The sequence below is a fragment of the Botrytis byssoidea genome, assembly GCF_014898295.1.
Source record: "Botrytis byssoidea strain MUCL 94 chromosome Unknown BBYS_003, whole genome shotgun sequence".
In the NCBI taxonomy this organism is placed as follows: domain Eukaryota; kingdom Fungi; phylum Ascomycota; class Leotiomycetes; order Helotiales; family Sclerotiniaceae; genus Botrytis; species Botrytis byssoidea.
Window position 1 is genome coordinate 1418909 of NW_024065844.1, and position 23441 is coordinate 1442349.

Genomic DNA, 23441 nt, shown 5'->3' on the forward strand with positions numbered 1-23441 from the left:
CTCACGAAACAATATTCTCGCCACCTACTCTCATCCCTTCCACAACTCCAAACGCAAACCCCAAAGCACACCGCGCCACACGATAATCTCCATCATATAACAGACTACACCTCTCAAAATGTCGACTTCACAATCGAAATCACAGCTCGAAGCCCTCCCCACAGAACTCAAAGTACAAATCCTTCAATCTCTCCCAAGTATTACCTCTCTTAATGCCCTGGCCAACTCATCACCACAATTCTACAACATTTATCATAGCGAGGAATATGCACGCATTTTCCAAAAAGTACTAGAGAACGAAGTCGGAAGAGAAGTTCTAGAAGACGCGTGGTTCATGATTAGAGCTGCACGACACCTACATCTGCGAGCTGGGAATATGCTTGAAGACCTGGATGACGTATCGCAAGAGCGATTGTTAGAACTGTTAACAAGTGGAGGAAATCTGGATAACAGTGAGCAGGGTATTACACTGGATGATATGATTTGGTTTTCAAAGAAGCTGCCCGCACTCCAAGAAGTGACGATGGCATTTTTTGAGAATACGATAGGACATCATCCAATTACTGGGAAACCGATCCCCTCGTCAGACCCCTCAGCAAAACCTCCTTCCAAGAGCGAACTGTGTCGCATTCAACGCGCCATCCTCCGAATAGAGGCTTTTACCTATATGTTTTCACTTGAAGACTCCGATTCTTGGGCACACACATACGCTGAAGATCCACGTGGTCCATTCTCAGAGCAAGGATTAAATCGTATCCACCGACACGACTGGAGACGACGCCGACGTCTGTGTGACCTATCCGAGGAGCACCAAACCATATTCCTGAGTCGATATGAGGAATGGGAAATAGAAGAAATGCTTTGTGTACGAGATTGGTATCGCAGGGAATTTGGCGCTCTGTATGAGGAATGCGCGGAAGAGTGGGAAACTGTGTGGATTTATCAAGAATGGCTAGATGGAGACCCAAGTCGCACCCTCGAAGAAGCCGCAGATAGTGATTGGCTCAGGGAAGTTGATTGGAATGATTGGGAAAATGTGAGCGAATTGTGTATGAGCAAGGGATTTGAGTTGTTGGCGGAAGTAAAACGCAAAGAAACTGGAAAGGAGAAAGTGAACTTGATATATAGTGCCATAGACAGTGATGCGATCCATTTCATCGACGTGGGCTGTTTCCTGTCCATGACATTGGAAGAATGGCACTTCTCAAGGGCCGAGGATGAAACGAGAGAAGACGTCTCCATGCAAACTTTGCAGGAGTGTTTGAAAGGACAATCTGCATGGGAAGAGTCGGGAAGTAATGCAGCATGGTGCTGGGTGCGTAGACAATGGGAAAGAGAAGTTGCGAAGTGGGACAAAACAGGAGATTATCTGAGAAGCTGGGGATACGTAATGTGGGATGCTTGGAGGCTAGATGCGCTGGGTATTTTTGGACAGGACGTGGATAAAATTGGGAGGCATGGACCAAAGGAATTTGGTGGACGTCTATTGTCGGAGCCTAGGGCTTCCCGTAGTGAACTGCGGTTGTCGGACAGCGAGACAGATGAAGATAATGAGTAGGATGTAATGAAGTAGTGTCTCGATCTTGTACACGATCACGAGTAGCTAATTGATATTCCGTAGCAAGTGAGTGTTCTCGGGGAATTATTATGTATCTGTAACACACGATATGATTCTTTTCTCATATTTTCTATATGCAGCATATAGGAGTACCCGCATACTTGCAATATCAATCATCTGAATCTCATCCACAACACAACCCTAGCAACCACATTGGGAAACACCACACATCAGCAACTCTATACTTATCTACTCCACCAATCTTCAAATCCAACTCAACATCCTACCATTCAATATGAAAAAAAAAAACAAAAAAACGAAAAAAAAAACAATATCCTTTACGATTTCAACTCTTCTCATCAATATCTACTCGCTAACCACGAGAATTGACTCGAAAAGTATTCATTCATAACCGCAAACAACATTCTCAACATCCCCAACCCATTTCCCACAACTCAATTTCCGCACCATTTCAAAACTCTCACAAGAATACACACACACAGTCTACAATTCTAAATTTCATCAACTAGCTATATACTATACATCTCACTAAACCACACACCACATAATTGACTTCGTATTATATTATTCTCTCTCAACTAAGGATAGGTAAAAGATTAAAAAGACAATCAGATTAAGAGAGAAACCGCTAGAAAAGATATATAAATCCTGTTTGCGAGAGGATGGTACAATCTAGCATTGTATGCTGCCCTCTATTCTCTACTCTCTACCCCTCTTTCGTCCTCCCTCCCCATCAGTTTAGTTCAATCTAGTCCACTCTAGTCCGGTTCGTTCAAGTCAAGTCTAGACCTCAATACATCAACCCCAGCTAAGCAACAAGCTACATGCAATAATCAACAAGTTACAATCACCCAATCACACAGACACACACACACACACACACACACACACACACAAAAAAAACTCATTTGAACCAGCAATTCATTCAGCAAGTAAGTTGCTCATCCATCCACCCATCTACACAAGATATGTTCAGGGGATCAGGGTTCTCTACATCTACAATTCTCCACTACCATACACCATGTATCTATTCACCCAATACACTCAACCACTATCCCTCTGTTCACCTTCACTTCCACTTCCATTTCATTTCCACTTCCACCCTCACCTCCAACCCGAATCAACAAAGGGAAAAATCAACAAATGAAAAACTCCTCCCAGTTCATCCATCCCAAGCCAGTTCAGATCCCATCTTTGAAGACTGGCACAAAAACACCCCAGATATTCCCCATCCATCAAATCAATCAATCAATCCATCCCATCCTCCCATATGATTAGGAATTCGTAGAATACCTCCAACTCCCTACTAAAAGACAAAAAACATTTCTAACCTCATGCACCCCAATATTTGAGCACCTAGGCATGTAGAAAACAAAAGAAGAAAAGAAAAAAGTAAAACCCTTCGAAAAAGGATATAGTTAATACAAAGCAACCAAAATCTGGTTAAGCTTATAGCAAGCAAGAATAGATACTATTTATCTTTGTAAACAAATCCATATGCCTGCCTATCAGCTCGTAAGAAAAGACACAAGTAAAAAGTAAATAAGAATCGCCTTCTTTTTTCTTTCATAATAATCTTGACATGATAATCGTTCAATAGCCTGATCAGTGATCCCACCAAATATTATTCTTTCTTTTTTTTGATTTTGATGTTGTATGTTGTAGATGCTGTAGGTCTCGTGAATGTGTAAAATGAGCGGGTAACTCATGTGTCAAAGAATAATATATACAAGAATTGTAAAGGTCGTAAGGCTAGGAAGGCAAATCGTGAATCGTAGAGGTAGTGGTCGTAAAGTAGAGGTAGATATCGTTTGGTACGCCGTTGATATCCTGCCAACGCCGTAAACACATAATCAAATTCAAATTGATGTGAATCCAAATCCCGTCAAGTCCTATCCAGGATTGAGCGAGTACTTGGCGATAATGTTAACAGCGAATGCTCCTAGCAAAATCTTGAAAGATTTTAAACGTCCATCATCTCAGCATCATCTAGGACTTCATCTGCTGGTCCCCAGTTTCCTTCAAAAACAGTGGCACCAGCACGACGCCTATTACTAACCCATTGAAGGCCTGGTGATTCGAGCACTTCATGAATCAAAGGTCGATCTTGAGGACGTGGCGAGATCATCCATCGAACAAGCTTATCGAGTGTACATTCATGATTAGGATCTCTCATGAATTCTGGGGCTTCTTCAAGTTCACCTCGTCTAGAAGAACCGAACAAGTTGCTTGGGTCATGGGCGAATGATTTGGAGGATGAAGTGAATCGTTTCCGGCTGGCAGCAATTGGTGAACCAAAGTCGACTTCAAGTTCGTCATCGCTCGTCATGGAATCATCGCTAGGTACGATGGGGATACCATTGGCATCACGGGGCATGCTACTTGCTTCACTCCAAGTAAGACTTGGAGCTTCACTCATGTCTCCGGATCTTAGACGTTGCCAAGAAACTCCGTTGTCGGGCAAGTATACGTTGGTGGCAATTTCAAAAATGACCATGCCAAGAGCGAAAACATCTGCTGGTTTGTCGTATTGCCCAAGGAGAATCTCAGGTCCAATGTATTCACGGTCTCCCTCGCCTTCAATTGCATCGGAAGCAGGCCACGAAGTTGCCATGCCAAAATCACCAATCTTCAAGACACCCTCAAAGGTAATCATGATATTGGCGGGTTTGATATCGAGATGAATGAAGCCAGAATCATGTATATGTTGAAGGCCCTGTGACACGTTAGTTCAGTGCGATAAAGTTCGAGAAGTATTCAACTTGCCTGTCCGATCTCAAGCAGAATCTTCCAGATTCTGAAATCATCTACTCTACCCTTTCGTCCATTTTGAGAGAGGAATATGTCAAGACTACCTTCTTCACAATACTCGGTTTGAATGTACAAGTAATTCTTCTCTTCCCAGAAGTCGACATAATGAATGACATTATCAGCTTGACCAAGTGCCTTAATAACCTCAACTTCCTTGAGCTTTCTTGATCGATCCTTGTATCCTTGATATGCTTGCTTTGACTTCTTGACAGCAAAGACACGGTCTGGTGTAGGTGTTGGTGGTGTTCTACCCGTCATTGGAGAATCGACCGAATCACCAAACATGAACGTGGAAGCCTTGTGCGCACTTTGGGTGACTTTGTATACCTGAGAAAATTCTCCTGTTCCGATCAACTCAATTTTGTTGAAGCGTGATACGAGAGACTCATCCACATCTCGGGGTGGAAAACTACCAACGGGGGTGGTGCTGGTTTTGCCAAAATAATCTCGACCAGTAGTTGGTGTAGCTGGAGGTGGAGCAACGGGAGCGCTGTTGGCACCTAAGTGAGCATGACCATCTCTATGGTTGGAGATGGAAAGGCTACTGGGATCGGGGAACAACATGTTGTCGTGAGGTGTACAAGGCGACAATTTCTCGAGAAAATCTACACGCTCCAATGGACTGGCTGGAGCCACGTGACTAATTTTAGCAAAACCGGGCTTCCTTGAAGGACTCAAAAAGGAAGTAGTAAGAGATTTAGCCATCAACGGCGAAGGAGATTGTAGGCCCCGCAATGCTCGGGACCTGGAAAAGGATGGTACAGAAATGGAGGTACTGAGAGAAAGTCCGGCAGTGACAGGTGTTGGAGATTCGTTCATATCCATGGATGTATCACTGTCTCCCTCTTCCTGCTCGCCTGGACTCGTAGAGAGGTTTAACTTACTGCTTGATCTTGCCATCTTTCCTAAGCTAAAGCCACCCACGGCAGATGTTGAGGCCGGAATCGATCGATGACTCGTGGGACTACCATTCTGGAAATGAGAGAAGCTTGAAGCTTGCTTCGTCGGCGTTGGTGGTAAATCAAAGTCACTGATTTGGCTATCGGTCTTGAAATCTGGGGATCCAGCGTCATCTCCGTCGATACTTAGGAAGCTACCTCGTCTGGTTAAACCTCTTGGCTGGCCGAAACCACTTCCAAATACGTTGCTGCCTTTTCCGAAGGTACCGATAGCTGGTACACCATGGGGGTTGAAGGGAGTAGATGGGGTACCAAACGAATGGCGGATTTGTCTCGCCTTCGCGATGGCACTAGTGGGTACTGCAGCCGGGTACGTGCCGAAAATGTTGTTTGGCTTCTTACATGGGGTATCTGGAACGTTCGACTTGGTATTTCCACGAAGCATCTGGACTTCTTCGGGTCTTCTGTTGACCTTTGAGATAAGACCTGTAGACATGAAAGCAGCAGGCAATGGTTTCACGGACTTGAAATTTTTTGGAGTCGAGAAGTCATCAGGGGCATCCAAATTGAATGGCCTTAGAGCTCCAGCGGGTAAAGACTTTGAAAAATCAATCTTGGGTTTTTGGCTACCACCAAAGTTGACGGGAACATGCTGAACAGGTGAGTCCTCGGCGATGCTCGAGTTGGAGGAAGAAGTTGTCATGGTTCGCGAGAGTGGGTGAGGTTGATGCGTAGGGTGTTGGGTAGATTGTTGCGATTGATTAATCATATGCATCGAAGCATTTGGAAGGTTACCATGGTGGCTGAACGGACCATCACGGTTCAGGGGTGCAACAAATTGATCCAATGACAATCTTGGACGATTCTTCTGCTTACTGGGGCTAACAATATCCTGATTCGCAATTGCAAAAGGCTGTTGCTGTGCGGATTGTTGTGCAGCCAGAAGCTGAGCGGCATGTCTTCTGCCCCAAGAAGTCTTCTCGCCATTTCTTTGAAGTAATGTCGATTTGCGCAAAGAGGAGGAACGTCGAGGAGTAGAGGTGAAAGGAGATGCGGTATTGTCCGAAGTAAGAACTGTGGCTGATAACTCGTATTCGTGGTTTAAATCGCTGTGGATATCGAATTTTGTAGGAGAAGTTGGTGCCGGTGCCTGTTCAAAGAGATTTGAATCATAACCAAAGTTGGCAGAACCGTGAAGACTTCTGCGCTTTGCGACTGGACTTCCGAGAGTCGCTTGTTCCAGATTCATGACGGGATCGCTGCGCTTCAGTGGACTTGAAGTGGATGCGCAATCACTAGCTCCGTCGCTGCCTAGTCTCACAAATGCCTGGTTGGCCGGCGCATTTGCGTCCAAGTTCAGTTGCATTCTCGGGAGCTTCTCGAGGGCCTTTCTCTCCGCCGGACTGCTGCCTCCCAAATTTTCTTGTCCACCCATGTAACCCAGTGGTGTCGGAGTCGCGTTGCCCGTATCAATTGTTTGGCTCAATGCCCGCTTCATGGGACTTCTGGGGGAGGTTCGTAGGCGGGTCGCCTGTCGAGGAGGGGCCGTCTTGGCTCGCGACGAGGATCGAAGTGCCAATCTTGCGCTTGGAGGAAATGGTACAGCCAGTGGTGATGGAGTATGGGGTGTATTTGTGCCTGTGAACACCGCAGGGTATGAAGATGCGCGCTTGGATGGTGACACTGGAGATGGCGACAGTGGAGATTGGGGGGAAGGGCTTGGTGATTTAGTGGCCAGTCGGAACTTGGATGGTGAGCGCGATAAAGAACGTCTTAGCGATCTGACTGCTGAGGTAACATCAACGTGGTGAACATGTGTGGGTGATGGTAAAGTGAGAGTGCCGCCGCCGCTGTTGGAGTACGACATGATGTTTGTTGGAATGTGGCGGCTTGATAATTTAAGATGAGTGATCTTCTCTTTTTGGCGCTGAATTCGGAAATTATCTGTCTTGCGACATTCGTTACAGGAAGTGAGTATGTCTTTTCTTTTTCGTTCTAATGCGAAATGGGGTCGCGTCGTCTCGTCGCAAACTTTCGATTCTAGAAGGAAAAGGGTTTGGATGAAATGGACCAGTCAATCCAGAATTCTTTGATGTTGCCGGTTGTTTCGAATGGTCGACAGAATAGACTACAAGTTGAGAAAAGAAATAATCTAATCAACCGGTATTGTCCAAAATGGGGTAGTTTATTGGAAATCGATCGGAATGTAGACTGTACAGGTAATAGAAACAATTCGAGGAATGTTGTAGGAAGAGGATAGTGGTGGCGTAAGAAAAGAGAGAAGAGAGAGAAGAGAGATCTTTTGAAAGGGAAATCGTATTATGTTGGATGGGTGATGGGCGAAGTCGAGAATAAGGAGGAGGATGTATATTATAAAAAGGCAGTTGCGACTGATGAAATATATTCTGTTGTGTGTTGAAATAGAAAAAGAGAAGGAAGTCTTCACGTCATAATTTGAAAGTCCTTCTTTCTTTCCCCCTTTCAAGAAGATATCGCGAAATGGAATATCCAGTGGAAACGACAGTAGAGTGTGAGTGTGGACCGTATAGACCGTAGACAAAGTGTAAGAACTGTACTTGACTTTGACTTGACTTGACTTGACTTGAATTCGAGTTTTGATGTTTCTGTTGGTTTTCGGAATTTGGCGTTGGATTGACTTAAAGATCAATCAATGAGTGAGTGGGTGGGCGGGTAATGACTTGTCGCAAAAGTACCTACCCTAATAGGTATTACTAGTACTAGTTCTTGGTGCTAGGTAATGGTAATAGTGTAAGTGTGTCGAATTTGAAGGTTTCGTTCTTCTTTCTTTCTTTCTGTCTAGGTACCTTTTTTTATTTTATTTACTTTCCTTACTTGCTCTGATTTTTTCTTTCTGTTTTTCTGTCGTTCTCTCTTTCCAATAGAAAACCAGTTTCTTATTGACCGTGTTGTATTTGGGAGGATGGAGAGGGAGATGTAGAAGGGAGGTGAAGACGTTGGTTGATATTACTCGAAATGGAAAAGACTTTTAAAGGTTGTTTAATTTTTAATTCTTAATTTCGAGATTTCTTCAGGTATGGTTGGTATGTACTTTGTAAGGAATTATTATTTGAATTTGAGGAGGAGGAATTAAGTGAAATGAATTAAATGTGTGTGTGTGTGTTATAATCATGGATTTATTAGTATACCAAGTAGTGAGATGATATAGTAGTAGTAGTAGTAGTAGTAGTAGTGTGTATGATGGATGGATGGTCGATATTGAACGATTGAACGATGGGGGAAACAAAATGGGGGCGGAGACTGACCGAGTGCTATTGGGGGGAAAGTCTACAAGGCAGAAAAAAAAGTTGTTTACACACGAACGCGTCTTTTTTTTCTTTCTTTTTTCTTCTTTTACCCGTTTTTTCGCTTATCCTTGACGCGTTTAAGACAAAAGTTGATAGGTATGTACTGACTGACTGTAATGACTATACTCTAGTACTTTAGTACTCACTTGATAATTACCCATCTAGGTAACACTTTGTTACTACTTTGTCACTACTTTATACTACTTTTGACCAAGCTTGCTCAGGTGCTTGTGTTGGAGAAACATTAAAAACATAAAAACATTGACCACTTCTACTCCACCAGCTCCTCTCATTTTCGTCCCATCTATCTACGATGAAAGTCAGTGTCCCAGTGATCCCTCAGTTCGACGGTGTACAACATATAAACCGTTACAAATCGTTATCGAAGAAGAAGCAAGGAGACACACATCCCCCATCCGGTCCATTCTATTGGGTTTGACCCTCCAGTATAACATGTCATGTCGTTTCAAGTTTACTGTACAGCATACATACTTTGTAGGTACTGTACCCAGTTTCAAGATGAAGTTCATGTTCGTCCTCGCTAGTATGGTATGGTATGGTATGGTATGGTACAGCATGCAATACCTAGCTTGGTATCATCTGTGCATCCCGATTGCTGTGTTGTTTATTTATTTTGCTTATCAACAAACTTTAACCAATGAAACGCGTAAAGCACCGATCACATCTTGGTAAATCTTCACGTCTTCAATCATTAAAGCAGCAATACATGAGATGGATTGAATCAACACCAATGAAATTCCTTCTTCTTCTTCTAGTCTTTACTAGAACTTCCTTGTTCCATCCACCATCCACCTGGGCATTCACAGAATCACAGGGCATTGGCATTGGCATTGGCATTGGCATTGGCATTGGCATTGGCATTGGCATTGGCATTCGCATTCACATTCACATTCAACTTGTTCAACTCTTCTCCGCTACTACCCACCCAGTCGCTTGGACCAATTTTACTACTGCTCTTACTACTGCTCTTACTACTGCAGCCCAAAGCAGTCAATCCTCGATCAAAATGCACACTTGACTGGACCACTGGACAACATTACACTTTCCCACAAACCCCGACCCAGTCGAACCTTTCGAACTCTGTTGTGAAATCCCCCTCCAAAATTCTAAGAATAAACTATCATCCGATCCATCCAAACTTAAGAAAATCTGACATCTGAGAGGCTGTCAATAATTCAACTCTGATTCCCCCTCCATGCATCCACGCTGTAGAGAAAGAATTCCAATATCTCTCAAGCGCTTCTTCATGTGCCACGTATATTTTGGACTTCAGAAACGCATCACGAGCATTATGGTACTTTTACAAAGAGAGGGTCTATTTTCATGCTCTACTCTACGATACGGGTCATAAATATAAAATCTGCACGGAAAGAGAAGAGATCGGTGGAAACTCATTATTAGTCCCATCCATCCGCAGAGGAGAGATTTGAATTTGCGCATGAATGAATGTTTGTTTACCTCACTTCCCGATTCAGTCGACGTGTTTATTATTTACATCAACATAACACCAACATCAACATCAATCCACATCAAAACAAACAAAACACATCTCCCTACACATTGTACACCGTACCTACACCTAGGTATATAAACACGCGATACCTAGGTAGATACCCAAAGCACCATCCAACCCTCGAATTCGGATTCAAACCCTGATTAAAAAAACCCCACGCTATACTACTAACTTACTAGTCCACACCACGCGTATCTCCCATCGCGCACCGGATTAAATAAATAAAAACAAACCCTATTCCCCATTCGACCCCCTCCTCCGAAAGAAATCAAGTTGATGATGATCCAGAAAAAAATATCCCTAGGGAGTAGGGAGGACCCGCCTGTACAGTGCCTGGTCTGTCCGCGCCGTCAATCTTTGCGATTGATTCGATGAAGGACAGGGATGCATGGGATAGGATAGGATAGGATAGGATATGCAAAAGACATCTCTCTCCACACTCCTCGGGATGGGAATCTGTGGGCGAATGACAGTATACTTTTCAGAGAGAGAGCGCAAAGTAGTACGGTACAGCACCAGAGATGAGAAAGAGAAAGAGAATAGGGGTTCGAGAGGCTGGGAAAAATTATGTAGGATTTATGATTTATGATTTATGATTTGTGTTGAAGATGTGAAGATGTGAGGACTGGATTGGAAACTTAGATATATAATAATCAAGTACCGGTATTATGTAGGTAGGTATCTGAGCAATTAAATTTAGTTTAGAATGGTTCATGTCGATTACCTACGAAATAGGTACTACGATGTACTTACCACCATCCATCCCATTCAAACGCATAATCTTCATCAAACCATCAATTTCCATATACGAAGCTTGTCTTTCGTTACATGGATCATATACATACATACATACATACATCCATCCATACATTCATACCTACTATGTACATCTCCCTCCTCCCATCCATTCCATCTCTCCATCAAAACACTCCAGTTACCTAACCTAGTTCAAGTACTAGTTCAAATAGGTATATACATATACTCTCGAGACACTCTCACACTTTCACACTTTCACACTTTATAAACCTTTTTCCAGCCGTCCGACACATACCCATCCCTCCCGCATTTCTATTTATTCCTATTTATTCCTATTTATTCCTCCGGAGTGTTTAGTACGTACATACTAAGTATTAGGTTAACTTACCAACCGTGCGAAGGTCATTCATGGATTTAGTACATATCGTAGATACCGGTACTGTAATAGTGAGAATGGCCCGGGGATCTTTTAATTACCTACTTAGGTAGCGAGTTGCAGGGAGGAGTGGAAGGGAGGGAGGGGTCTTTCGGTTCTGATCTGATGGATGGATGGATGGTGGATGGGATTCTTTTATCGCTATTATCGCTATCATATCATGCTCGTATCATCATCGATAATCGTATCGTCGATAATCGTATCGATGATAATCCGCTCCCGAGTGAGTCTATGTCTGTGATTAATCAATTGATCGATCGATTGAGATAGATGATAGATGATAGATAGACGATATCAGACTGGTAGAAGAAAGAAAAAAAATAATCGACTGTATTATATCTAGATATATCCAAATACCTTGCCTATCTATCTATCTATCTATCTATCTATCTATCCTTCTACTCAACTATCCTTCTATCCATGGATACATAGGGATGAATCCACATCATCGTCAGATAACTCTATGTACCTATGTAATGAATATAAATCTTAATATTTCCTTGTCTTTTCTTTGTCTTTGTGTTAGATACTACTTTTCTATAAATAGGTAAAGTGAGGTAAGATATGTGATTAGGTTACAAATGATATACATCTACCTAGATATCCTATGATTTTCCCATTCTACTCATTTTTATGATGCTATCTAAATACATAGGTTTAGCACATCCCATAAGCTCCCTCTATGAAGATGCAATCGATACCTTTCCGCGCGTTACACAAGACGCACTTGATATAATAACATTAATAACATTACTAGATAGATATGAGATAACATTACAAAATATATAAATCTAAATAAACAATTCTATACCCCCAAAATCCCCCTCTCCAACTCCGAGTCCAACTCCATGCCGATATCTGTATTCATATCTCCCTTCATTTCTCTATATCCCCAAATCTCTCAATCCCAAACACCAGCAAATCATCTACATCTACATCTACATCTATATCTGGGACTCACTCCTAGGTAAATCCATACTTGATGGGATTGAAATTTTAGATTAAGAGTCCTATATATACCCTATATTCTATTCTATTATCCTATTATCCTCTTATTCTACGATCCTTCATATCTATCTAGTATCCATCAATCTAGATGCTTTCTCACAAGTCACAAGTGTAATGAATAATTACATATACCTACCTACATATCGCACAAGGAATTGGGATGTTGGATTTATTTATGTAGGGAGGGAGTTGTGAATTATTTTATTTTGTTGCGTGATTGGAATTGGGATTGGGATTGTAATGAGGGTTCATTTCGTGTTTTTTATGCGATTAATCTGTTCATTTATTGATCTATTGATTAGTCTGTAAGTCTATTACTCAGAATGGGAAAGGAAGGAATAGGTGAGTGACTGAGTGAGTCAGTAGATGTAATAATGGATTGATTGATATTTATATTAAATGATATCACTAGATAGATACCTAACAAATTCATCAGTTGAATACAATACAAGGTTGTCTATCTATTTTATCCATCTCATTCATTTTACCTTGCCTGCCTAGACAGATACTCAATTGTTACTGGATACTCATGTTCGATATTGTTATTACATATATATTCCAATTTTTCTTCCAATCTCAGGAATGCAATACAATGAATTGGGAACACGGGGTAGTATCTATATATATATATGTACGAGAAAACAATGGAAGGGGGAATGTGATGAGATATGAATGTAATGGGATATGGAACTAGAGAATTCTGAGACGGGGCGAGATTGAGAAGGGGGGCAGAACTAGTGTTCTGGGATTTTTGGGGGTTTGATTCTTGAGGTTCGGAGACGATTGAGGAATGTGGGATAGTGGCTTTGGGATCTGGGGTTTGGGAATCGGGGGGGTGTTACGGGGGGTCCTGGGTTGATGAGTAGTTAGGTGAGTAGGTGGTCTTCCTATATATGTTTGTTCTGTTTTATTCTGTTCTGTTTTATTTTATTCCATTTTCTCTCGACGAAGAAGAAAGCGGGAATATCCTCATATTAATAAATATCTATCTATCTACCTATCTATATATATCTTATAGACTATAATAGAAGTCCTCTATACTATCTATCTGTTTATCTTTAGATATCATCTATCTATGTAGCACCCATTACATACCTGGTATCTAAGTATATATACTCATCTTATAAAAACAATTAGATGTGTATATACATCTACGCAGTAGATCTACGAAATGAGAAACGAAAAATGAGAGGGGGAAGAACTCGGATTCTTGATTCCCTCAGAGGAGAGAGAGAGAGAGCTGTGTATTTTCCGTGATTTTTTTTCTTTAAATTTCTTTGCTTGTTTTTTTGTGAGATTTTTCTACAAAGCTGGGGAGGTAGATGAGTATCTTCTGTATAATCTCAGAATGATACAAGACTTGTTTTATAAATTGTCATTATTCCTTTGGTGGAGGGGGGGAATCACTCGAGTAGTATGATGCATATCTTTTCTTTTCTTTTTTTGTCTTGTTCTGTTTTGTTTTATGCTTGAGTATCGTATCAAAGCAAAGCAGATCAGATCAAGATTATTTATCTAGTACCCATCTCCCAGTGTTTTTAAGATGATATATATAGTACCACACCATCTATACGTATCGAGATACGAATTCTCCTTTCCTTCTTTCTTTTCTTGCTTCATTTCTCCCCCATCCATTACTTTCTTCAAAATAGTAGAGAGAATCATAAGATACTGTTACATAAGAACATATTCATCAGATCTCAGATCTTGGATCTACCGCACGATTTATTTCGTCGGATTTTGACTTTAACTTTAACTTTGGTATGCATAGAAAGTTGGAAGTTGGAAATTGGGACTACAAGTGTAGAAGTGATGGATGTGGTTGTAGTTTCTATAGATAGGTTTATATTCAGGTGGTTACTCGCTAGTTGCTAGTTGGTACTGTTTTTCTGGATCTAATCTGTGATATGTATACTGCTATTATTATTTTTATTGCTGTGGGTTTGCGTGTCTACGTTGTCTGGAGTTAATAGTATGTACAGTTGAGATCAAGATGAATCAGGCTCTTGATGGGGAGTTGGAGAGAGATGTATAGTATGCTAGATGCGATAAATCGTTTCTTTCTCGAGAAAAAGATGAAATTTACCCCTTTAAAGTTTCGGGAAACTCGTTTGCTCATTATTTTTGCCTGTTAATGGTCTCTCTCTCTCTATTCATTCTTCATTCTTCATTTTTTATCACTTATGTCCTGATCTCGGACAATCTGCCTCTTCCGATAAAAAGACTATTGCTCGTCAGCTATTATATCGTTCCTACTCTTATGAGGGAAGTGGAAACGCATTAGAGTAAATATACTTCTACCGTCGAGTTCTCTGCCCTCAAGTTTCTTTTCTAGTAATATTTTATTTTTATTTTTATGATTGTTCACGAGATTTCGAGATTTAACATCCCATAATCGTTAAGATTCTGTTGAGTTCTAATATACATCCCTTGAGATAGGAGTAGAAAGAGTGATTTCATCAGAGTTTGATCGTGTGATTTAAGCGAGATTTACACGCAGGTTGCAGCATAGTAGGAGCAGCGGCTTTAAAATCTTTACGAATCAAATATAGCCCTAGCATTCGTTTCTTTATGACTAGCCCCTTTCTGACTCTCAATTAATTCTTAGCAGCGAATCTCTAAAACTCTACTTTCTGGTACGTACAATTCTAAATGATGTTTTCAATCGTCTAGAAGAAGTTTTGTTCAAATCACGCGGGATAGTTGTCGAAGTCGGCTTCGTTTTGATCAAATAAGAGAATAGTTCTTTGATTTTTAGGGGGTTTATCCCAAAGTAGATCATGTTTTTGCCTTGAAGAGCATCTTCATTCAAAGTTTTTTTCCATACATGGCGAATATTATAAATCCTGACCTCCTAGAAGTCGAAGGCCTCCAGTTTCAACATCTTCTCGACGCTTTCTGTGAGACTAGTAAAAAAAAGGGTTCCTAAAGTATTGATGGCGGGGCAGTGGTCATTTCAGTGTTTTCTCGTCTCTTTAGAGACTCAAACTACAACCTACCGTGAACATCCGTGCAGAAACCCGCGTTAAATCTAATGCATAGTCTTGGGAACCAAAGATTATACATTTAGAAAGATCGTAAATATTTATAAATAATTTGTAAGCAGTTCAATCAAATTAAGGCTTTCTATAGACTTTAGGCCTGTATTAAAGACATTGCCCTCCTAACGCACAAATCCTCATAGTAGTTTGTTGTAAGAGTCGCTCCGCTCGTCGGGAAAAGCGACGATTAGACTAAGAATGGGCAGTGGTGGGCTTTTACCCTTAATCAATTTACCATCTGGTACGTAACGCTAACCCTAAACCCTAATTTGGGGTAAATTGTTTTATGCGACTTTCGTGTAAGTTTTGCGTTTAGAACGCCGACGACAGTATCGTAACAACTACTGGTCAGAATCACTTCGGGGCAGTTGCAATCAATTTGATTTGACGTATTCGATCTATTTCAATTGATAAAAGAGTGCATACCAAAGGACCTTTCCCCTTGAAATTTGTTGTGTGTGCGATCCCGACACTATTTATGTACCCCTATGTAGCAACTTGACCTTTAGTGATGGTTTATCCCATAGGATATACGTTTTCTGTTTCCTTGCCCACTGCCTACTCTCCTTGCAAAGCTCTATATCAAAATTCCACAACATCCGTGCAAGAATTGATCGCATTTCAAAACAAGCTAGACTTCAGTTTCTATCATCAGATTCATTCTCTTTTTCATATGTAGTGAGAATGGCGATCGAACTTACTTCTTCCCAAGACAGTTTCTTGGTCCGGTGGAGAAAGGTTGAAACGCAGCTTTGTCATCATGTTTATATTTATCTGGAGGAGGCGTACTCCATCGAGCTGGATCGAATGTATCTGGATCGGCGAAGTTTTGTGCCGCATGATGTGCTGCCCAATGATTCACACCAACAGATATCTGAGGTGTCTTGTCAGTATAGAGAAGTAGTTACGACTTCAATATGAATGGCACATACGTTACCTGGTATGTAAGTGCCGTTTATAATTTCTCCTTCCGAGCGCGTACGACGAGGGAGCGTAGATGGTGTTGGGGGGTACATCCGTAAGGCTTCTTCGATGATCGTGTTTACATATGGGAGGTCTCTCACAGATACCATGTTAATATCATTGACAGTGTTGAATTTTTTGCGGACTTCGGATGTCGCTGCCGAAAGCACTTTCGGGTGCTTCAACATGTAGTATGTAGCGCCACACAAAGCTGATGCTGTGGTTTCAGAACCAGCCATGATCATAACTGTTGCTGTCCCCTCTATCTCATCGCGATTCATACCATTTTTGTTGTTGCGAAATATCTATTTTTTGATCAGACAAAATTTTCAGGATATGAGATGCTCCTTACATAGCTGATGAAGTCCTTCCGATCTGTGTTCTTCCTTAATCTCGCTTCAAGCTTGTTAATTGTATAGGCCATATGCACTTGCTTTTGTTTTTTAACGCCTGGAACTAGATTAATCAGTAGAGCCAAAATGATTCGAAATAGTGGATATGCCTGCGCAGATTTTATCACAATCACGAACTTCAATCCCACGCGAATCTGTTCTATCCAATAATGATAGCTACCAGATTTCAATGTTCCAAATGCCTCTCCTAAGCACAAGTCTCCGGCAATGTCAAATGTAACAAAGTTATACCAATCACGTAGATCTACATAGCCAGCAGCTGACCCATCTATTTTCTCCTGGAGTTTTGCGATGAGCTGTTCAAAGTATGTTGTCATTAGTGATTCTTGCTCACGCAGCGCCACATCAGAGAATGCGTGCGCTAAAGTGCGCCGCATGCGAGAATGATCTGTGGCATTCGCTACTACATATTATTAGTCTTCTGAGAAATGCATCAGGAATAATAGAATCGGCAAACCTATGATATTGCTCTTGCCAGCATGATCAAGATGCCATTTTTCATCACGTCTAATTTCACGCCGACCCTCATGCGGACCGTAAATATCTGAATGAATCTAGAAGACTAGGTTCTTCTTTATGATAATTGATATGTAAATGGTTGGAATATATCTTACCGCGCCATGACTGTGCTGTGTCAAAAGATAGTGCTTCTGGAGTAATCCGTACAATATCTCCGTATCTGTCGTGGAGATTCTTTATCTCTTCAACAGCCGTACCACGCGCCAAACTCAACAAGTCTGGAAAATAAAAGGCAGCACGAAGCCTTGGTCCGCAGAATTTGGCGAGTGAGTGCAGAGTAACATTGTAAGCTGCGCGGAGAATCGAGAATATGATGTACTAAGATATACCAGGGTTAATACAAGTGTTGGAATCGCTGCTGGCATCTTACATCTGGGACAAACCATAGTAGTGAACTACCAATAGACGTGTTATGCCAAATCCGAACCGCTATACGGGTACATAATCCGATGCTAATACTTAAATTAGGTCAGTGTTGTAATTAGTATCTTCCGTATTTCAATTACGCCCCACTTTAGTGATATATATCAATATTTATGAAAATATTCCAGTAATTATTATTAAATTCCATATCACTGACAATATACTGAAATACGAGAATTTACATATTTCGAATGATCTCTTTCTTTATTAGGCCTAAATTCATTCAAAATATGCAATATTCATATTGAAATATGTAAACTCCCGTATTTCAGTATATTGTTAGTATAGTGTTGGTATCAACTTGGTTGATAAGTGTTAAGTACTTAGATCTATGTGGTTGTATTCGTTCTTCATCATTATTATCTATGGGAAGCTAGTACTTAATATAGGGTAGCGCTAGCGCGACGCTAGCTAATACAGTGCCCTCTTTGATCACATGATCGATATCCCGACATATAGTTTCCTTCGTATAATACATACGGATGTAGATATCGTTGGCTATTATACGCACTAGCGTACGTATCGTACTCTATATATCAGCCACAGTAATACTACCTAATTACAACACTGGATCAGGTCAAAGGTCCACGAATCCTTTGGAGGCAGGTGAGACGGAAATTTTGATGCGTAGACGGAGCTGTATGAGTGGTAAATTAATCGAGCGGTCTTATCAGACGTCAAGATAGGATCAGTATCAAACATCATCTCATTCGTCTACGGGGATCACATATCTTGAGAACATATTGTTCATGCAGTCATGCATTTATGCAGGGATAGAATGCACTTCTGTAAACAAATGGGATTGAAAGGAATTAAAAGTAGTTCGCGAAATTGATTGATGTATCGCTTGTGATTCTTTAATAAATAACTATATTCGTGCAAAACGACGGAAATAGTGCATGGTATTGATAAAATTATTGGGATACAATCATGTGATCATAAAGGGCGGTGTATTAGCTAGCGAGACGCTAGCGCTTCCTTATTTAATAAGTATTAGCTTTCCATAGGATAATAATAATCAAGAATTAATACAATCATAATAAACCAAGGAACTACAATTAAGTTGATACCAACAAAAATAATCACGCTGATTTGATTGGTTCTAACGAGTAGGAGCTGCTCGAACATCGATTCCTGGATTCTATATTTGAGCAATAAGACGATGTCACACTTTTCTGATCGTTTTGGATGGTTTAAAACGTAGGTGGAAGTGGGGAAATTTGAACTTTCTCGCCGCCAGGATGGAAGAAAAACGCGAAACCGACAATTCGCTCCTTTCCAAATTCTATATCAAATCATTCTGTCTAATTAAATACTTAGGTAACAATATTGAATTTTTTTTAAAGAATTGGGACTTGGTTTCAATTTTGTTCAATCAAAAATGTGTCCTAAATTGGTATTTGATTCTGGAATAGATGGACTTTCAATCGAGGGGTAGTTTCGGTGAGTTTGGTGCCTCGGGCCTTCCCTCCTGAGAGAGCCGAGAGAGCCGAGAGAGCTTTACTAACATTTGGTCTTACTTTATTTCCCCACTTCCTATACCCACAATTCAATACAACGTCTACGCCGCAGTTAGCGTTTTCTAGTGCATAATTTTGTCAGGCTGCGCTGATAAAGTTGGGCGCGGTTCGGAAATTTAAAAGGCACACCTAGGCTTCAAGAATTAGGTAGTCGGCGCAATTGTAACTTTTATGGAACAGTGCAAAGCTATGTCTTCAATTCTTTCCAAAATTGCACAAGGTCTCGAAGGAGAAATCTTTGAGCTTGATAGTGATGGTTATGAAGCTTCTTTGAAGTCTTATTTCACTCTTCAGGAGGCACAGCTGAAACCATCTTTTATTATCGCCCCTAAACATGCTCAAGATGTCGCCCATGTTCTAAAGTCTCTAAGAACCATAAATTCTGCGACTGATATTGCTACAAAACTGGCTGTTAGAGGAGGCGGTCACAGCCCTTTTGCAGGCAGCGCTAATATTGACAATGGTATCACAATTGACCTGCGAAAAATTGACACCGTTGAAGTGAATGAAAGCAAGGACATTGTCTCAGTCGGAGGAGGTGCTATCTGGGGTCAAGTATATGATAAGCTTGATGCGTTGGGCTTGTCTGTGGTTGGGGGTCATGTCTATGATGTAGGGGTAGGAGGATTTACTCTTGGAGGTGCGTATCGTCGTGCGCTTTGTTTTACTATAAAATACTTGTGTACTAACACAAATTGCAGGAGGCTTTTCTTCTTTTTCGCCAAGACATGGCATGTGTTGTGATATGGTTCAAAATTTCGAGGTGGTTCTTGCAGATGGTCATATCATCAGTGCCAATGCCAATGCAAATTCGGACCTCTGGATTGCACTCAAGGGAGGAAGTAATAACTTTGGAATTGTAACTCGATTTGATATGAGAACGTTTCCGCAAGGCAAACAATGGGCTGGGATAGTCGTATATCCAATCTCCACCTTAGATGAGAACTTCAGGGCACTCAATAGTATGCAAAACGATTGGGACCCTTATGCTTCGATGAAACTGAGTATCACATTTTCACCTCAAACAAAATTCACTATTGCATCAAACTTCGAATACACCAAAGAAGAAAGTGAGCCAGCCGTATTCAAACCTTTCATGGACATCAAGCCTCAATACAGAAATACAATGAAGATCTCGACCCTCGGTGAAACTGCCAGAGACATCCAGAAAATGCAAGCCAAAGGAACTCGTCAGATCTTTGCTACTACATCCTTCCGGTTTTCTGTCGCTCATTTACAGAAAGTATACACCCTCTTCAAAAGTGCGGCTACCTCTGTGGAGAATATCAAAGGTATGCGATGGACGCTGACATACTGGCGTCTCCACGACTCAATTACTGCCAAATCGAGAGCATCTGGAGGCAACTCAACAGGCCTTGATACTTCGCAGGGCTCCATTGTTCTGTGCATATTGACCTACTCGTGGGAAGATAAATCTGACGATGAACGTATGGATGGAACGGCTAGAAGATTTATCGAAGAAGTTGACGAGTCCAGTAAGAGTGCAGGGTTGTTCAATCGCTACAAGTATGTGAATTACTCGGCGGGCTATCAGGATCCAATCAGTGGATATGGCGATGAAATGAAGAGTAATTTGCAAGCAGTGAGCAAGAAGTATGATCCTGAGGGCTTTTTCCAGACTGGTGTCCCAGGTGGCTTCAAGATATTACGTTAGAGAGTGTTGGCAAATAGAACAGGTAGACCCTAGTGGCTATTTCGTTCTTAGTTTTTATTAGTTTTTATTTTAAGAAAGGGCTTATCTTCACTTTGAGTACCTAGCATAATGGATTTTGTCCCTAATTTCGTCATGCGTACCGTAGCTATCCCTTCAACTTTGAGATCCTTTGTACCAAAGCCCAACGTACCTAGTTCCTTAGGGCTTTGGCATAGAACAATGTTCTCTCAACAAAATAAAGAGCTCGTTTTAAGCTTTTACGTTTCATCGAAGCGAAGACGAAAATTGTAGCTCTAAAAAACGATGCGCAAAGTGTTTCAAGTATATCAGAAGCTTTGTGAATAACTCTTATACGTAGAAAAGCTCGAATGGAGGCTTTATCTCGCGTATACTTCAATCAATGTGGTCACAAGCTTAAAATGTGCCGCGAAGTTTGCTATTCTTCTTATTGCTCAAGGCACAAGCTTAGCTGACCAGACGTTAAGTTGGCTTATCATCAATATGAACTGAACGAGATGTAATGCGAACAAAGAAGTCTTTTTTCTAAAACATACCATGAAACCTGCTATCCCAGGGCCAGGTTGGATTCACGGTTAAAGTATCTCACCACCGGAACACCTCAGCAAAGGCATCGATGGACCTAGTCAAGATAGCATTATTTCAATACCCCCAATTGAGGCCTTTTTAAATAACACATACCGTCACATTCCCATTCCAACAAGCTGGCAATCCTTATATTGAAAATTATGCCGTTATTTGGGAAAAGTGAGAGGAAAAACGTGTGTACAAAAGAGAATAGACTTAAAAGGATCTCATATAAAGTATGATACCTTGAATATTGATGCCTTTCTTCCAATAATAATTTCAGTAATAAGATTCATTTTGGGGTACATGTTACTACAATTGCTTTTTTTGCCTTCGAATAAGGAGCGGCGACAGTGTGTATCGCATCTTTCGTTGAATTATATAGATAGCTTCTATGAGATGAAAAGCTAACTTCTGTTGTACTACTTACTATACTTCTTCTCGTCCTAGTTCATTAGATAAGTCGACTTAATCATGCAGTCTCACATACCAATATTTAGTGATTGATTATGACATTACGGGAGTTGACGTTGTAGATGGCAAGATCGACACAATTTCAGCTGCCACATCGAAAGCTTGATGCACGTATGTCTCAGATTTATCGCGTCATGTATGTCTCACAGCAAGTGTTGAGCTTCTTGAAAAAAGGTATATAATGCCATCTTTCCCAAAGATTAGCATGCTCATTCAGACTCATCTCACTCAATCACAAACTCAACTAGCAAAATTTCCAATTTTTTCCAGTCAAATATGTAGGTCCACAGCCTACGCTTCCTCTCCCCAGCAAAATCGCAACTCATAATTGTCTAGTATAAATTCTTCGACCGCAATCATGAGTGGAAAAGATAGCTCTGTCGTTATCCACATAAAGAATACCATGATGGGAGGATTACTCGAAATCAAGAATGCAGAGCTAAAAGAGTAATTTCCCTCTTTTCTTTGTACATATTGTATCTTAAGATTCAGCATTATGGATTGCAGTCATACCATGAAATATCTAGTCTCTTGTGTCTTGTCCGCGAGTTTGGAGATGCTTCACTATATTTCCCCTTCCACTAACATTCATTCCACAGAGGCAAATTCCACGAAGATGGCAATAAAGACGTTGAGATCTCCGCAGCCGATATAAGCAAAAAGATCGCTACACCACACACTGCGATCGATATTTGCGCTTCTGCCAGCTCTGCCGGAAAGGTTAGTAGATTATTCCTAAACTTTGGAGCAATTCACGCCCAGCTTTGCTTCATAATTCACAAATTCATTACAATTTATCGTCAAAAGCATTTATCCAGATTTTAATCACATGCAAAACACCTCACCACCTTTCAAGATGTATTTTTGTGGCGCGATACTGACTTTTTGATTCACAACCGCAGGGGCTTGAAGGTAGCATTGAACTCTATGATAGCGGAACGAAGATCTGTAAATTTACCTGGAAGGATCCAGCCAGCGGAGACAATGATTTCCGAGTTTCAGACTTTCAGCTTGGCGGCCCATATCTTGCAATTCCCCAGGGCTGGAATCGCAGTGGAAGTTTGGGAAGAGTGACTGTCGACGTCATGAAGAGAGAATAGTAAATCTATGACAGGTAGGGGTTTTTCTCACATATGAAATTGATCTATCTATTGCTATATTAAGATTAGTAAAATTTTCCAAGATTTGTAACATAATGCTTGTGACAATCATGACTGGACAGAGTCGGGATACTCCTCAGTTTCATACCCCATAGAGGTCAAAAGCCTATCCAGAGGTTTCCTCGTCTCTTTAGAGGCGAGGACTGTATTCTATTTTGAATATTTGAATAGGGGCTTGCATGAAGCTTAACATATAATCTTCAAGAATAGATACTTCGATTATTTTGGAAGATTATATATAATGAAAGGTATTCGATATTTATGATTAATTTGTAATTACTTCTGATTATTCTAAGTATACTCAAACTTTCTAGAAGCT

General features: G+C 41.0%; 5 protein-coding genes across 5 annotated transcripts; 3 read left to right on the forward strand and 2 right to left on the reverse strand.

Moving 5' to 3' along the window:
• Nucleotides 1-118: 118 nt before the first annotated feature.
• On the forward strand, nt 119-1558 carry EAE97_001864 (uncharacterized protein; the record flags this gene model as incomplete). Its single annotated transcript, XM_038872375.1, has 1 exon — nt 119-1558. One exon carries the CDS (start codon nt 119-121, stop codon nt 1556-1558), a length of 1440 nt encoding a protein of 479 aa, XP_038736933.1.
• Nucleotides 1559-3542: 1984 nt separating this feature from the next.
• On the reverse strand, nt 3543-7156 carry EAE97_001865 (uncharacterized protein; the record flags this gene model as incomplete). The annotated part of the gene is made up of 2 exons (XM_038872376.1): nt 3543-4295; nt 4346-7156. 2 exons carry the CDS (start codon nt 7154-7156, stop codon nt 3543-3545), a joined length of 3564 nt encoding a protein of 1187 aa, XP_038736934.1.
• Nucleotides 7157-15866: 8710 nt separating this feature from the next.
• Nucleotides 15867-17650, reverse strand: EAE97_001866 (uncharacterized protein; the record flags this gene model as incomplete). Its single annotated transcript, XM_038872377.1, is given in 7 exon segments — nt 15867-16026; nt 16092-16264; nt 16323-16658; nt 16706-17169; nt 17224-17310; nt 17381-17603; nt 17615-17650. The coding sequence occupies 7 exon segments, from the start codon at nt 17648-17650 to the stop codon at nt 15867-15869; spliced, it is 1479 nt and encodes a 492-aa protein (XP_038736935.1).
• A 1767-nt stretch (nt 17651-19417) lies between these two features.
• On the forward strand, nt 19418-20903 carry EAE97_001867 (uncharacterized protein; the record flags this gene model as incomplete). The annotated part of the gene is made up of 2 exons (XM_038872378.1): nt 19418-19868; nt 19930-20903. The coding sequence occupies 2 exons, from the start codon at nt 19418-19420 to the stop codon at nt 20901-20903; spliced, it is 1425 nt and encodes a 474-aa protein (XP_038736936.1).
• Nucleotides 20904-22320: 1417 nt separating this feature from the next.
• On the forward strand, nt 22321-23062 carry EAE97_001868 (uncharacterized protein; the record flags this gene model as incomplete). Its single annotated transcript, XM_038872379.1, has 3 exons — nt 22321-22409; nt 22562-22682; nt 22865-23062. 3 exons carry the CDS (start codon nt 22321-22323, stop codon nt 23060-23062), a joined length of 408 nt encoding a protein of 135 aa, XP_038736937.1.
• Between the last annotated feature and the right edge of the window lie 379 nt (nt 23063-23441).